General features: G+C 43.9%; 1 protein-coding gene across 1 annotated transcript in view; it reads left to right on the forward strand.

Moving 5' to 3' along the window:
* The first annotated feature begins 379 nt into the window (after positions 1-379).
* Positions 380-13,383, forward strand: part of LOC138622550 (protein shisa-8) — a 104,843-nt gene continuing 91,839 nt past the window's right edge. Inside the window, exons 1-2 of the mRNA XM_069701434.1 lie at positions 380-2,538; positions 2,943-3,569. Coding sequence (XP_069557535.1) covers positions 3,004-3,569 — 566 coding nt within the window. The 5' untranslated portion in view covers positions 380-2,538; positions 2,943-3,003. The remainder of the gene's footprint in view (positions 2,539-2,942; positions 3,570-13,383) is intronic.

Raw genomic sequence — 13,383 nt, forward strand, 5'->3', positions numbered from 1 at the left:
GGACAATGGGAAGAGGAAAGTATGGGACAGGGGGAGGTGGACAAAGCAAACTGAAAAGGTAAGAAATGGAGACAAACAGGACCAGAATGGAGGACAGAAAAGGGGACAGGGAATGAGTCTCTGTAGGGAGCCAGAGAAAAACACAAGACAAAACTGGGAGAAGAGAGTGTCAGGGACACATATTGAGTGAGGGAGGATGAGAGTGAAAGGGAGAGTCAGCAAGAGAGAGCTGCGCTCATTTGTGCACAAAAGATGTGTGTGTGTGTGTGTGTGTGTGTGTATGAGAGAGAGAGAGAGAGAGAGAGAGAGAGAGAGAGAGAGAGAGAGAGAGAGAGAGAGAGACCAACAGGGAGGGGAGGAGTGATCGAGAGAGGGAGGAGTGACTTGGGGAAGGGAGGAGTGAGAGAAAGAGAGAGAGAGAGTGTGTGAGATTTTGTCATCCAGTCCTGCCAGAGAACAGCAGCCGCAGCATCACGAGCATCACCGGCGGACGGGATACAGACGCACTGAGCAGACCGAGGCAGCGCGGAAATAAGGGAATACACACTGATGAAGAAGGAACAACAAAGGGGGAGGATGGAATGAAAAAAAAAATATTCTACTGCTTCTCCTTGCTCTCCACACTTCTGTTTGGAGCATTCCACAAGCAGAGCACCAGTGAAAACACATACATATGATATATATATAAAATTCCTATACATATATATCAAATTATGCCTGTTTTCAAAGAAGCTGCAGCCGGACAAGGACTGAATTGACAGCAAAATCCATTGCATGAGAAATTGGGAGATAATATGCAGCATTTGCCTAAAAACTGTTGCATATTAATGTTTTGAGATTTTTATCTCAATATCTATTTTTTTTGCTCAGTGGAGGAAAAAAACATACACTGATGCAAATGGAAAATTTTGAAAAAACTGGCAACTGAATAGTTGAAGCAACAACAATAAGATCAACAAAGAGCGTCTGCTGCACACAGTCCTGTATTCCCAAAGGGGCTTCTTTTGAAAACAGGATATTTTTTCATCTGCCCTCGGTGCTACAGTGCCGTTTTGCTGTCGCATCTCTACTTGTCTCTGTCGTCCGAGCGGGCTGGGGGAGTATTATTCCAGCGAGGCTCGTGCAAGAGCGCTGCTGAAAGTGCAGAGGGCAGTCCGCTGGCTCTCTGACCCCACGCTGATATTTCCTCAGCAACGATAAAACGCCCACTGGGGCTGAGAGGAAAGGGTGAGGTAAGTTGTAGAAGAGACAGACAGGCAAAAAAAATATCCAGGAGAGGATAGAAGGGACATAGAAGCAAAACCTGAGCTGAGAGCAGAGCAAGGAAAGTGAAACAAAATCATCAAAGAGCAAGCCGTGATCCATGACGTTGGGACACTCCATTCTGGTCAAGTAATTCCAGCACATTTATCTTTTTTTTTTTTTTACAGCTTCTCTTGCGTCTCGGATGCAGCAGCACTAAGACATTAAGATCAGAGATTCAGTATCACAACATCAGCCCTCCCCTCTCTCATCCCCCTCTCTCTTCTCCCCTTTGCCTGAGCACTTGTAGGGCAGGACTGAGCAGGCTGACAGACATAGTACCCAGCTGGTGTCCTGGGTCTGTTAGAGACCCTGGGATCCAGGGAGAGGAGGGGTTTCAGTGGAGCACACTCGGAGCAACAGCAACAGGAGCCCCCTGCATGCGCCCGCCGAGCACAGAAAGCCTTTGGACTCTTGTGTATCGCTTAAAAGCTACAGACTGACACTGACAGTGTACTGTCACCAGGGGGATTGGAGCTGTTTGTGAATGTGTGCATGTGAGCGTTATGTGTGCGCACGTGTGAGAGAAAACACGCCTCAGGTGCAAGAGAGACGCTTTTGGACTGTAATCACCACAGGATTTCAGCTTGACGAGAGCCTGGTGATGCTCTGAAGAATATTGAGCAGCTGAAAATAAAAGCTGATTGTTTATTATCACTTATGAAGACATCAGACTGAAGCTGCATTTCTTAAAGAGGGAGTAACGTTACCCAAAGTGGACCAAGGTGGCAGCGAAAACATGCCCACCACAAAAATAAAAAAGCTCCCTTTGCACAGTTACCTTAAGAGTAGGAGGATGATAAGTTAAGCTGTGAGAGGGAGAAGTGGAGGACACAGACAACTCCAGCGGAAAACACTGCACTCTTGATCAGAGTTTTTTTCCAGGACATCAGAACTGATTTGAATCCAGTCTTGAGCATTAGAGTTGTTATCCACTCAGGAATAGGAGTCCTTCTCTGGAGTGAAAAAAAACCTTTCACGTGGGAATCCATGACTATCTGTGAGTTTGAGGAATCTGCCTTTCCTGCTAGCGCCATCAGCAGCCCAGCGTTGTCACTTTTAACGGATTATTCAGCCACTCAGCGGGGGAGCTTATTGCTGGAAATGCCAGAAGCAAGTTCATTTGTAGGTAACACGCCCTCCTAAACTGGATTCCCTCCAAGCCACCGGATTTGGATTTGTCTATGTCTACAACCGCCTCTGCTGTCTGCTGATGACATATGGCTTTGTGAAAAGGTGACATTTTCTGAATTTTGGAATTTGCTTTGATTCACACCTACACACACACAGCAAACTGCAAGGGACTGTGGTGTGTCTGTACATGTGAGCTACTGCTCACAGGACTCATTCACTCGTTAGAAACATGTTGAGATGAGAGATTCATTTCTGCCCCTCACTTGTTTTGTCCCTTGATGAAAATTGAGTTTCTGTAACTGTGTGCATTATGAAGTCCCACATCAGTTACTAAATGCACTTTTATGTTCTTCAAAGTATGAATCCAGACAGAACTATTTTGATTTATCAAACTGTTACTATGTTTAAGACTTTTGAGGCTCAAAGATTCATTCAATGATTATAATTAAACCTTTGGACAAGAGGGATATTTAATTTTCTATTTCTTTGTTGTTTCTTAAACCCAGGAGCTTTATGTTGGGCCTGTCATTAACTATTGCACATCAGCATTGAGATATCAAGTCCAAGATGGCTACCTCAATGCGTCCGCTCCTGGTGAACTTCTCATTGGCCATTCTTCTGGGTTTGACCTCCCTGGGTGGACTGAACTCTCGGCCATCGGGTCAGGCTTTGGCACAGGTCTCTCCTAACAACCAGACAACGGAGCCCTCTGTGTTACCGGAGGCAGCGCTGGCAACGCCCACACCAGACGCAGAGGACCAAACAGCTCCAGCCAATGGAAACCGCTGCTGGGGTTACTATGATGTCATGGGTCAGTGGGACCCACCTTTCAACTGTAACGCAGGTATCTACTTGTTCTGCTGTGGCTCCTGCTTCTACCGCTTCTGCTGCCAGTTCAAGTCCACAAGTTTGGACCAGACGTCCTGTTCCAACTATGACACACCTGTGTGGGCAAACACTGGAAAACCAGCGGCACCCGTCACAGAGGTCCATGAGGAACCAGACCGGGACCGGACCCACATGATCGTGTATATTATCTGTGGAGTGGTGGCCATCATGGTGCTGGTGGGGATTTTCACCAAGCTCGGGCTGGAGAAGAGTCAGGGAGGACAGACGGACATGACCAACTCAAGGTAGGAACAGAGAACGATGGATGGATGGATGGACGGGTGGGTGGGTGGATGGATGGATGGATGGATGGATGGATGGATGAATGGATGGATGAGTGGGATGGATGGATGGATGGATGGATGGATGGATGGATGGATGGATGGATGGATGGATGGATGGATGGATGGATGGATGGATGGATGGATGGATGGATGGATGGATGGATGGATGGATGGATGGATGGATGGATGGATGAGTGGGCGGATGGATGGATGGATGAGTGGGTGGGTCGGTGGATGGATGGATGAGTGGGTGGATGGATGGCTGGGTAGGTGGATGGATGGTTGAGTGGATGGATGGATGGGTAGGTGGATGGATGGCTGGGTAGGTGGATGGATGGTTGAGTGGATGGATGGATGGGTAGGTGGATGGATGGTTGGGTGGATGGATGGATGAGTGGGTGGCTGGATGGATGGATGGGTAGGTGGATGGATGGATAAGTGGGTGGATGGATGGTTGGATGGACATATGGATGGATGGATGAGTGGGTGGATGAGTGAGTGGGTGGATGGATGGATGGGTAGGTGGATGGACGGATGGGTGGGTGGGTAGGTGGATGGTTGGATGAATGGATTGATGGATGGGGGTGGGTGGTTGGATGGATGGATTGATGGATGGAGGGTGGATTGATGGATGAATGGATGGATGGATGGATGGATGGATGGATGGATGGATGGATGGATGGATGGATGGATGGATGGATGGATGGATGGATGGATGGATGGATGGATGGATGGATGGATGGATGGATAGATGGATGAGTGATGGATGGGTAGGCGGATGGATGAGTGGGTGGGTGGGTGGGTGGGTGGATGGATGGATGAGTGGAAGGAGGAGTAGGTAGGTGGATGGATGGATGAGTGGGTGGATGGATGGATGAGTGAGTGGGTGGATGGATGGATGGATGGATGGATGGATGGATGGATGGATGGATGGATGGATGGATGGATGGATGGATGGATGGATGGATGGATGGATGGATGGATGGGTAGGTGGATGGTTGGATGGATGGATTGATGGATGGAGGGTGGATTGATGGATGAATGATGGATGGATGGATGGATGGATGGATGGATGGATGGATGGATGGATGGATGGATGGATGGATGGATGGATGGATGGATGGATGGATGGATGGATGGATGGATGGATAGATGGATGAGTGATGGATGGGTAGGCGGATGGATGAGTGGGTGGATGGATGGATGAGTGGAAGGATGAGTGGATGGATGGATGGATGGATGGATGGATGGATGGATGGATGGATGGATGGATGGATGGATGGATGGATGGGTAGGTGGATGGATGGTTGGGTGGATGGATGGATGGATGAGTGGGTGGCTGGATGGATGGATGGGTAGGTGGATGGATGGATAAGTGGATGGATGGATGGTTGGATGGACATATGGATGGATGGATGAGTGGGTGGATGAATGGATGGACGGATGAGTGAGTGGGTGGATGGATGGATGGGTAGGTGGATGGACGGATGGGTGGGTGGGTAGGTGGATGGTTGGATGAATGGATTGATGGATGGGGGTGGATGGATGGATGGATGGGTGGATGGGTGGATGGATGGATGGATGGATGGATGGATGGATGGATGGATGGATGGATGGATGGATGGATGATAGGTGGATGGATGGTTGGATGGATGGATGAATGAATGGATGGATGGATGGATGGATGGATGGATGGATGGATGGATGGATGGATGGATGGATGGATGGATGGATGGATGGATGGATGGATGAGTGATAGATGGGTAGGTGGATGGTTGGATGGATGGATGATGGATGGATGGATGGATGGATGGATGGATGGATGGATGGATGGATGGATGGATGGATGGATGGATGGATGGATGGATGGATGGATGGGTGGATGATAGGTGGATGGATGGTTGGATGGATGGATGAATGAATGGATGAGTGGGCGGATGGATGGATGGATGGATGGATGGATGGATGGATGGATGGATGGATGGATGGATGGATGGATGGATGGATGGATGGATGGATGGATGGATGGATGGATGGATGGATGTATGTATGAGTGGATGGATGGATGATGAATGGATGGTCAATATTGGAGTAGACAATATTTTTGACATTGATTAGATCTGATAAAGATGATGATGTGATGGTGTAACTAAAAATCATGATGTTCATGTGTCTGGTTCTCGAAGGTTTCCTTTGAATTTCTGAATGAAAGATACATAATTACTTGCTAGATGAATTAATTAATTAATTACTAGAAAAAAAGAAACAGTGCAACATAATGAAATACTCTTATTTGCTTCCTTGATCAGAGATAAAAGAGCCTCTCATAACTGTCTATTTCATGGCGAAAGCCTGCAGGGATTTAGTTTAGCACAAAGACTGGAAAAAAGAGCTACTATGGCTCATCTGTCAGCTTGCTCGTTCTTCCTCTTCTAATTTGTTGCGCTAAGCTAACCATCCAATGGCTCCAGCTGTATATATTTATCCCGTTGATAGCATGGTAGTCATTCTGGTAAACCATGTGGCTCACGTTCACACCAAGCCACAGCTGGGGAAAGGTGCAGGAAAAGAAACAGCAAGTTTAATTGTTGCAAAAGGGTTTGTTGCATTCATAAAAACATGGAAGCTTGGAAACCTCAGTGTGACAGCCCTTCCTTTTACTTTTGCAGTATTGAGCTTCTTATTTAATTGTTACATGCACATAATGTTTCAGAAAATGTCACACTATTGCTTTACTTTTTTTTTTTTTTTTAAATCAGTCATTTTTGCCTAAGAATCAATTAGCTTCTTTTGGAAACACGTTAGAAGCTCATTTCACATTACTAATTGCTCAACAGCAAAGTAACAGTAAACACTACTCTGCAATGGATTCATTACTTAGCCCAATTCCTGCAAATGTAATGGAGCATTACTGAGATTAATAATTGTAATCTAAGTACTGATTTTCAAATTGTAATCCCTTAGACATTACTTTATTCTGCATTAACGCTCAACACGGTCAGTCCCGTACAGAATGGATTGAGTAATTGCATATTTCTGCATATGTGTGAGAAGGTCACCAGCTGGGTAATGAATAAAGTGACTGGGTCGCAGAAAGGTGATAATGGGTGTGAAGTGTGCTTGCAACCATGAGGGAGCAATGGACGTAGTGTTGGAGGGGAGAGACAGACAGAGAGCACCGGATGGAGGTCAGGCAGCAGGGTGGAGATTCCAAAGGACAGATGTCAAGTGATAGTATGGGAGGAGTTTGGGGGAAATGACAGCGCCGGTGTATTGTGTGTTCTCTGTGTTGGTGTAGCTGTTTCACATTGATGGCTGATTGATTGCTGTGACACAACTATGACTGTGGCAATGTGTGGCCTCCAGAGAACAATGAGAAGAGAGAGGGTGGTTTTTGGAAGGGTGGATTATTGAGCGGATCTGACTGGCTTGCAGCCACTGGCTAATTCTAGTAGAGAACAGGGGTGTGTGTTTGAGAGAGAGAGAGAGAGAGAGAGAGAGAGAGAGAGAGAGAGAGAGAGAGAGAGAGAGAGAGAGAGAGACAGTGTGTGTGCAGGGTATGGCTGGCCAGCCCATCGGGTGTTAAGCCCATGGGGGCTCCTTTAAAATCCTGTCACTACCGGATCTCCTCCCAGAGGATGAGGAGGATGAGAATGAGGAGAAGGAGGAGGAGGAAGAGGAGGGAGATAGCGGTAGACATCAACAGTCATTAATGTTAAACTACAATAAGCCCCCAATAATTCAATCAAAGCTGGCACCTCTCAGCACATTTTATCCCCTAAATCAAACAAATATGTTCATTTAAGGCAGGACTGTCGCCTCACATTGAGGAGGTTCTGGGTTCGATCCCGGCCTGCGGCCTCTCTGTGCAGATTTTGCATGCTCTCTCTGTGCCTCTGTGGGTTCTCTCCAGGTACTTTGGCTTCCTCCCACCATCCAAAGACATGCATGTCAGGTTAATTGGTGGTTCTACAAATTACCCTTCGGTGTGAATGAGAATGTGAATGGTCTTTGTTTCTGTCTGTCTATAAGTGTTGGCCCTGTGATAGACTGGCGGCCCGTCCATGGTGTACCCTGGATGGGTATAGATAATGGATGGATGGATGTTAATTTTAATACTCCTAATAATATTTTGTGATTGTGACACACTGTTACACTCTGTCAGGTAATAGCAAACAAGCACAAGATTTTTTTCCTTGTTTTTTTTACTTGATTATAATTTTTTTGAAAAATACAATGCACCATTCCCACAGGAGCCACTCTGTTGTCTAATGAGTACTTTAACTTACTTTAAAAGCACTTGTCGAACCAATTTAATAAATGATGGGCCAGTTCCATTGAGTATTCAAGTACAACTCGGTGTTCCATCAAAGTGTGCAATACACCTGTCAGTCCACTGGAGAATGCTATTTCACTGTAATGTTTTGCCTCGCCTAGGCGTGAAAAGTACACACAAGTGGTTAAGGCTCCAAAAGTACTTGGTTAAGGTTGAGAAAAGGTCACTGTTTGGCTTAAAAAAAATATATTTTACAAGAGTAACACTACTTTGTGAGGCAGAACATGACATTACATGGTATCCTCTAGTGGACTGATGGGTGTATTACATGCTTTGGCAGGATACCATGCTGCCCAGTAAGCTATGACAGTGAGGCAGAATGCACAATAACAAGGCCCTGGAGCCTGCACATCTAAATGGGATGCAGCAATTCTAATGATATCCGTTACACCTTTTTCCTCAACGTGAAACCGGTCTTTATTTCTTGCGTCACTCTATTTTGGAATGAGGACTCGTCTGGGCGTTCTAACTGTGTCTTCAGACAGAATGAATGTAAAAAGGCAGAGTGATTGCAAACAAAGTCAAAACAAAGACGGATTTAGACCTGAAAATTAAACTGATATTGTTTCAGCATGAGTGAAAACCTCACATATATCCTAAACCACGGACTGCACAGTCAGTCAGGTGGTCAAATTTCCATGAATGACACAAGGTTAAAATATGCTTCTCTGGCAAACCTTAATACTAAATGTTTTTGTTTTAGTTTTAAGTTATGGTCAAAGACGTGTGTTTTTGTGGTGCCTTTTCAAAGCACCTTCCCATTCATCTTGCAGCAACTTGTACTTGACATAAACGCAGACTGGGCACAGGTATTGTGACAAAAGCTGAATTGTAGCAAAGTCTCCATGACCTTGTCCAAAGGGAAGTTTGTTTGTTTGTTTGTTTGTTTTCTTTCTTTTTTAACTCATATGAGGGGGAAAGGGTCAGAGACTGATTGATGACCGAGGCAAGAGAGAAGAGAAGGAAACGAAGTGTGAGACAGACAGAGGGATGAAATGAAGTCGCTCTGGGGACCCACTCATTTTACTCACCAATTGAAAACCACAGCTGTTTACTTCATATCTGCCAAAGTGTGTGTGTGTGTGTGTGTGTGTGTGTGTGTGTGTGTGTGTGTGTGTGTGTGTGTGTGTGTGTGTGTGTGTGTGTGTGTGTGTGTGTGTGTGTGTGTGTGTGAGAGAGAGAGGGAGAGGAGACAGAAACAATGACACGAGAGCTAACCACTGTACTGATGTGAACTGTCTGTCAGAGCATAAAGAAGGATGAAAGTTATTCAAGAGAGTCACAGGTTCCAATAAGTGAAGGGTAAATCTTTGTAATTCCTCTGATTTGGCACTGAGAATTGTGGAGGGCATACGGTATGGTTATGCTTTTACTTTTATTTTAAAAATAAATATATATATATATATATATATATATATATATATATATATATTTCAAGGTGCTGACAATGTTTCACAAGCAGTTGTCAAAACATTTCCTCCTGGTCACTGCTTACAAATAATCAGATGTCATATGCGTTTGTTAATCCGTATTTGTATTGTATATTTGAATACATTTGTACCATGGAAAAAATTCCCAGAAATATTGTGAATGAGATTTGGTGCAAATATGTTGTAGGATATACAGTATGTTCAGATCCTGCACAGTCGACTTTGAGTGAGAGATGTGTTTTCACGTTTTTGTCTGCCAACACTGCACACAAATTTAGTAAAAAGACATAAGTGGACAAAATCGGATGAGGCAAACAGAATTAAAAATGTTTGACATTAATGGAGTTTTTCTGAGCTCACTTAGATAAACTGAGAAGATAATGTGGAGAAAAATACTGGAACTGGAGCTCCAATAGCATACTGATGTGATGCTGTTGATGGGTAGCTGCTGAACCTTGGCTGTTCACAGCACACACTTAAAAAAAAAAAAATCCACTAGCAGTCCCAAAAACGTGGCACAAATTATGTTTGTGTTTAGAGTGAACACACATGAACACTCTTTAGTTTTGCTAATTAAAAAAACACCTTTAGTCTGCTCTGTTGCACCGGTTTTAAACAACAAAATGCCTGGCATATAGATGAAAATCAATAGTGCAAAACTTGCACCAAGTGGAAGACTCCAATTATCTGAAGTCATGACCAGATAGCGTGCAGTTTGCCTGTGAAAGACACTTTTGTGTTTCTGTCTAGAAAAGATGAGCCCATGGTGAAATGGTTTATCACATTCATGCATGGGCATCACTTCTGAAAACTCATTTCAACTGCATACATTTGACAGTCAGACACCTTCACCCAGCTGTGAGCGACAAATGTGTGTGAGTACTTGAGTTTTGGGTGCACACATGTGCGCTAGTTCCCTATGTGTGCACTCAACAAATAAATCCAGCCACAAGGCTGTTAAGGTGGTAATGTGCTGAACCCTGGGTCAGTCAATCACAACATCCAGTGGTGCAGTGATGTATAGCGTAAAACACACATATCCACCGACACCCCCTCGCACCCCCCTCCCCCTTTTGCTGCACCGCCTCTCCCCTCCCAAGTGGCTGTGGGTGTTTTTGTTTTGCTCTCAGCTTGTCTGCTGCTGCGTCTGTTGTGTGGAAACTGCTGCAAAGCAAAATTAAAAATGAATTATCTCCTTTGATACGTAATTCATCTGTGGGAATTAATGTGCCAAATCAAGTTCTTTTTCAATCAGCAACAGCTCAGCTTATGATATTATGGACTGCAGCATCCCTGAAGGGGAAGGAGGGAAGAGGAAAAGAACCACTCAAGGTGAAGGCAAAGAGTTACTTTTACCAAAGAAGCTCCAGGCTGACACTCTACATCAGTGAGGCTGCCAAATATGTAGAAATCAGCTTGACTGACATGTTGTCAGGATGCCAAAAACTACATTACAAAATTATGCAGTGCCAGTGGGATCGGGGATGCCCTGCTGTAAGACCACCATGCACACTGTGGCTTTAAAGTACACACAAAGTGCCATATTAATGCAGAATAACACCGCAAGGGTGGACTCACTCAATATTGCTACCTGTCTTCACGTACCAATCGCCTCACTAATTTACAAGATTCTATGCTAACACTATGCATACTATGCTCATACATCCAAGTAAGACATCACCTATAATTAAGCCTTCAAAGTGAGAGTGTGCAATCAAGTGGACACTTCCCTTCACCAGTGTTTTGTTGAATTTGTCCCATGACACCTCGGGAAAATTCAACAGCAGTCCTTGTTTCCAAGAACTACTCACCTCAATACCCCCCCCCCCTGTCCCACCTGATTTACATCTAAACTAGTATGACTTGTGGTTCTGTGGTTGTTACAATCACTGTCAGCACAGCTGCAGTGCACGCCAGCCTTTACATAATACAGTATAACTCTAAAAATATATTTGTGAGCATTACTCAGTACACAGCTAGTGGTGCATTAAGCCATTATCACAAAGCAACAATCCCAGTGCCTGTCACGAGTTAATGCCAGTGTTAGCAAGGTGACCCTAAAAAGTTTGCTTTTGTTTGAATTCAAAACTCATTGACCGCCATGCAGCTTAACTATAAATCATACATATTACGTTCACACAAGTGTCACCATCACCTAACAGGTAGGTCATCATGGTGGGGTCGGTATTACCATGACTTGTGAAATGCAGCTCAGTGTTTTACAGAAGAAAAAAAAAAAGGATAAGTGCTGACTCACATAAAATAGATATAAAGGAACATAATCACAGGTTAAATTGTCATTTGAAAATAAAAAATAAATAAAATGCATGAGAACATAGAATTAAACACAAGGCAAGAGTTAAGATATGGAATAAAGCAGAAATATTGTACTTCAAATTTTGCACTGACCTTATAAACAATGCGTTTAGAATATTCCTGTGATTATGACGAGATATAAGGCAGCTCAAGTGCCTTTTGAGTTTTTGTTCGGTGGATCAAGTATACCCACTTCATACCTACATTAATAGAAAATACTTGTTGTGATAGATGCGCGCGCACACACACACACACACAGACACACACACACACACACACACACACACACACACACACACACACACACACACACACACACACACACACACACACACACACACAGTATAATAGTATAATGCTCTCATCCCCTTTAAAAGTGCCGCAACACTTATCATAAGTTATTCCACTAAAGCGCCACGTGTTCAAGGGCACAGGCGATTGAATGACCCACGGGGGATCTAAACAACCATTTCCGTCTGCCATTCTGCCATGTTAGTGTATTGTGTTTCATCAACAGTGCTTTCTATTTCCTTTATTGTTCAGCTGCAGCGGCGCTTTTCATCATTGCCCGTGACAGGTGTTTAGAGCCGAGAGATAAACGTGCTCACACAGCTCTATGTTTCCTGGAACAGTTACAGCAGTGGCCAGATGAATCGCACATTTTATTTTATATAACTAGTTTTATTTTTTATTTTGTTCTAAGCGTGTGTGTGTGAGTTTTATGTCTGTGACATAGCATGACCAGATGATAATGAGAACTATGGTTGCTTTTTCATGTGGAACAAAACACATTAGGTAATACTATGAAGATGTGTTGTTTAAAGGAAGCCGATGACTTAAAAACATTTCAAACAACTCAGTTTCAAAAGGAAACTCATCACAGATGTATAACATGTCTTGAGGCTTCAGTGCTAATATCACCTCTATTGTTAGAGCTGTTGTTATTCTCACATTTCATTAACAAAAGCTTGTGTTTTTTGGAGAAGCATCCGGACTCAGTTCCCTTGTTAAACTCCTCAAAATAAATTCTTTGATGCCTTTCATCAGCTTCTTGGTACATTTGGAGGGAAGAATTATGACTGTGAATTTTTCAGACCTGGGCCTGTTTTTATGCCATCACAAGTCATTACTATCTTCACTTTATGTTCCCTTCCTTCGCTTTGCTACTAAATCTGCTCTTCAAAACACACCACAAGGCCAAAGTGGATCTCCTGCAGTTGCGTTTGCTCTAAAAGCAATTAAAACACACACTTTCGGCACTAAAACACACACACACACACACACACACACACACACACACACACACACACACACACACACACACACACACACACACACACACACACACACACACACACACACACACACACACACACACACACACACACACACACACACAGTTTGCCCTCAGTTGACTACTGGCTTTCATGTACCAGCCTGAAAGTTTTTTGTTGTTGTTTTTTTTCTTCATGCATTTAACTTGTTAGAACAAATACATCCAAGTAAAGGACTTAAAATATTTTAACTGGCATAGCAGAAATAAACAACTCAACAGAAGCACCGCTGCTCTGTTGCTTGTCAGGTAAATGTGTTCATCCTTCCTGAAGCTCTGACCAAAACAGTTCTTACAGTCAAGTTGGAAATATTACAAATGAGTAATGTGTTCATCACTATTTTTACTTTTTTACTATAT

This window comes from Brachyistius frenatus, unplaced genomic scaffold (assembly GCF_029030835.1).
Source record: "Brachyistius frenatus isolate BFR_SWC_R1_liver_20210118 unplaced genomic scaffold, ASM2903083v1 Contig_36, whole genome shotgun sequence".
NCBI lineage: Eukaryota > Metazoa > Chordata > Actinopteri > Embiotocidae > Brachyistius > Brachyistius frenatus.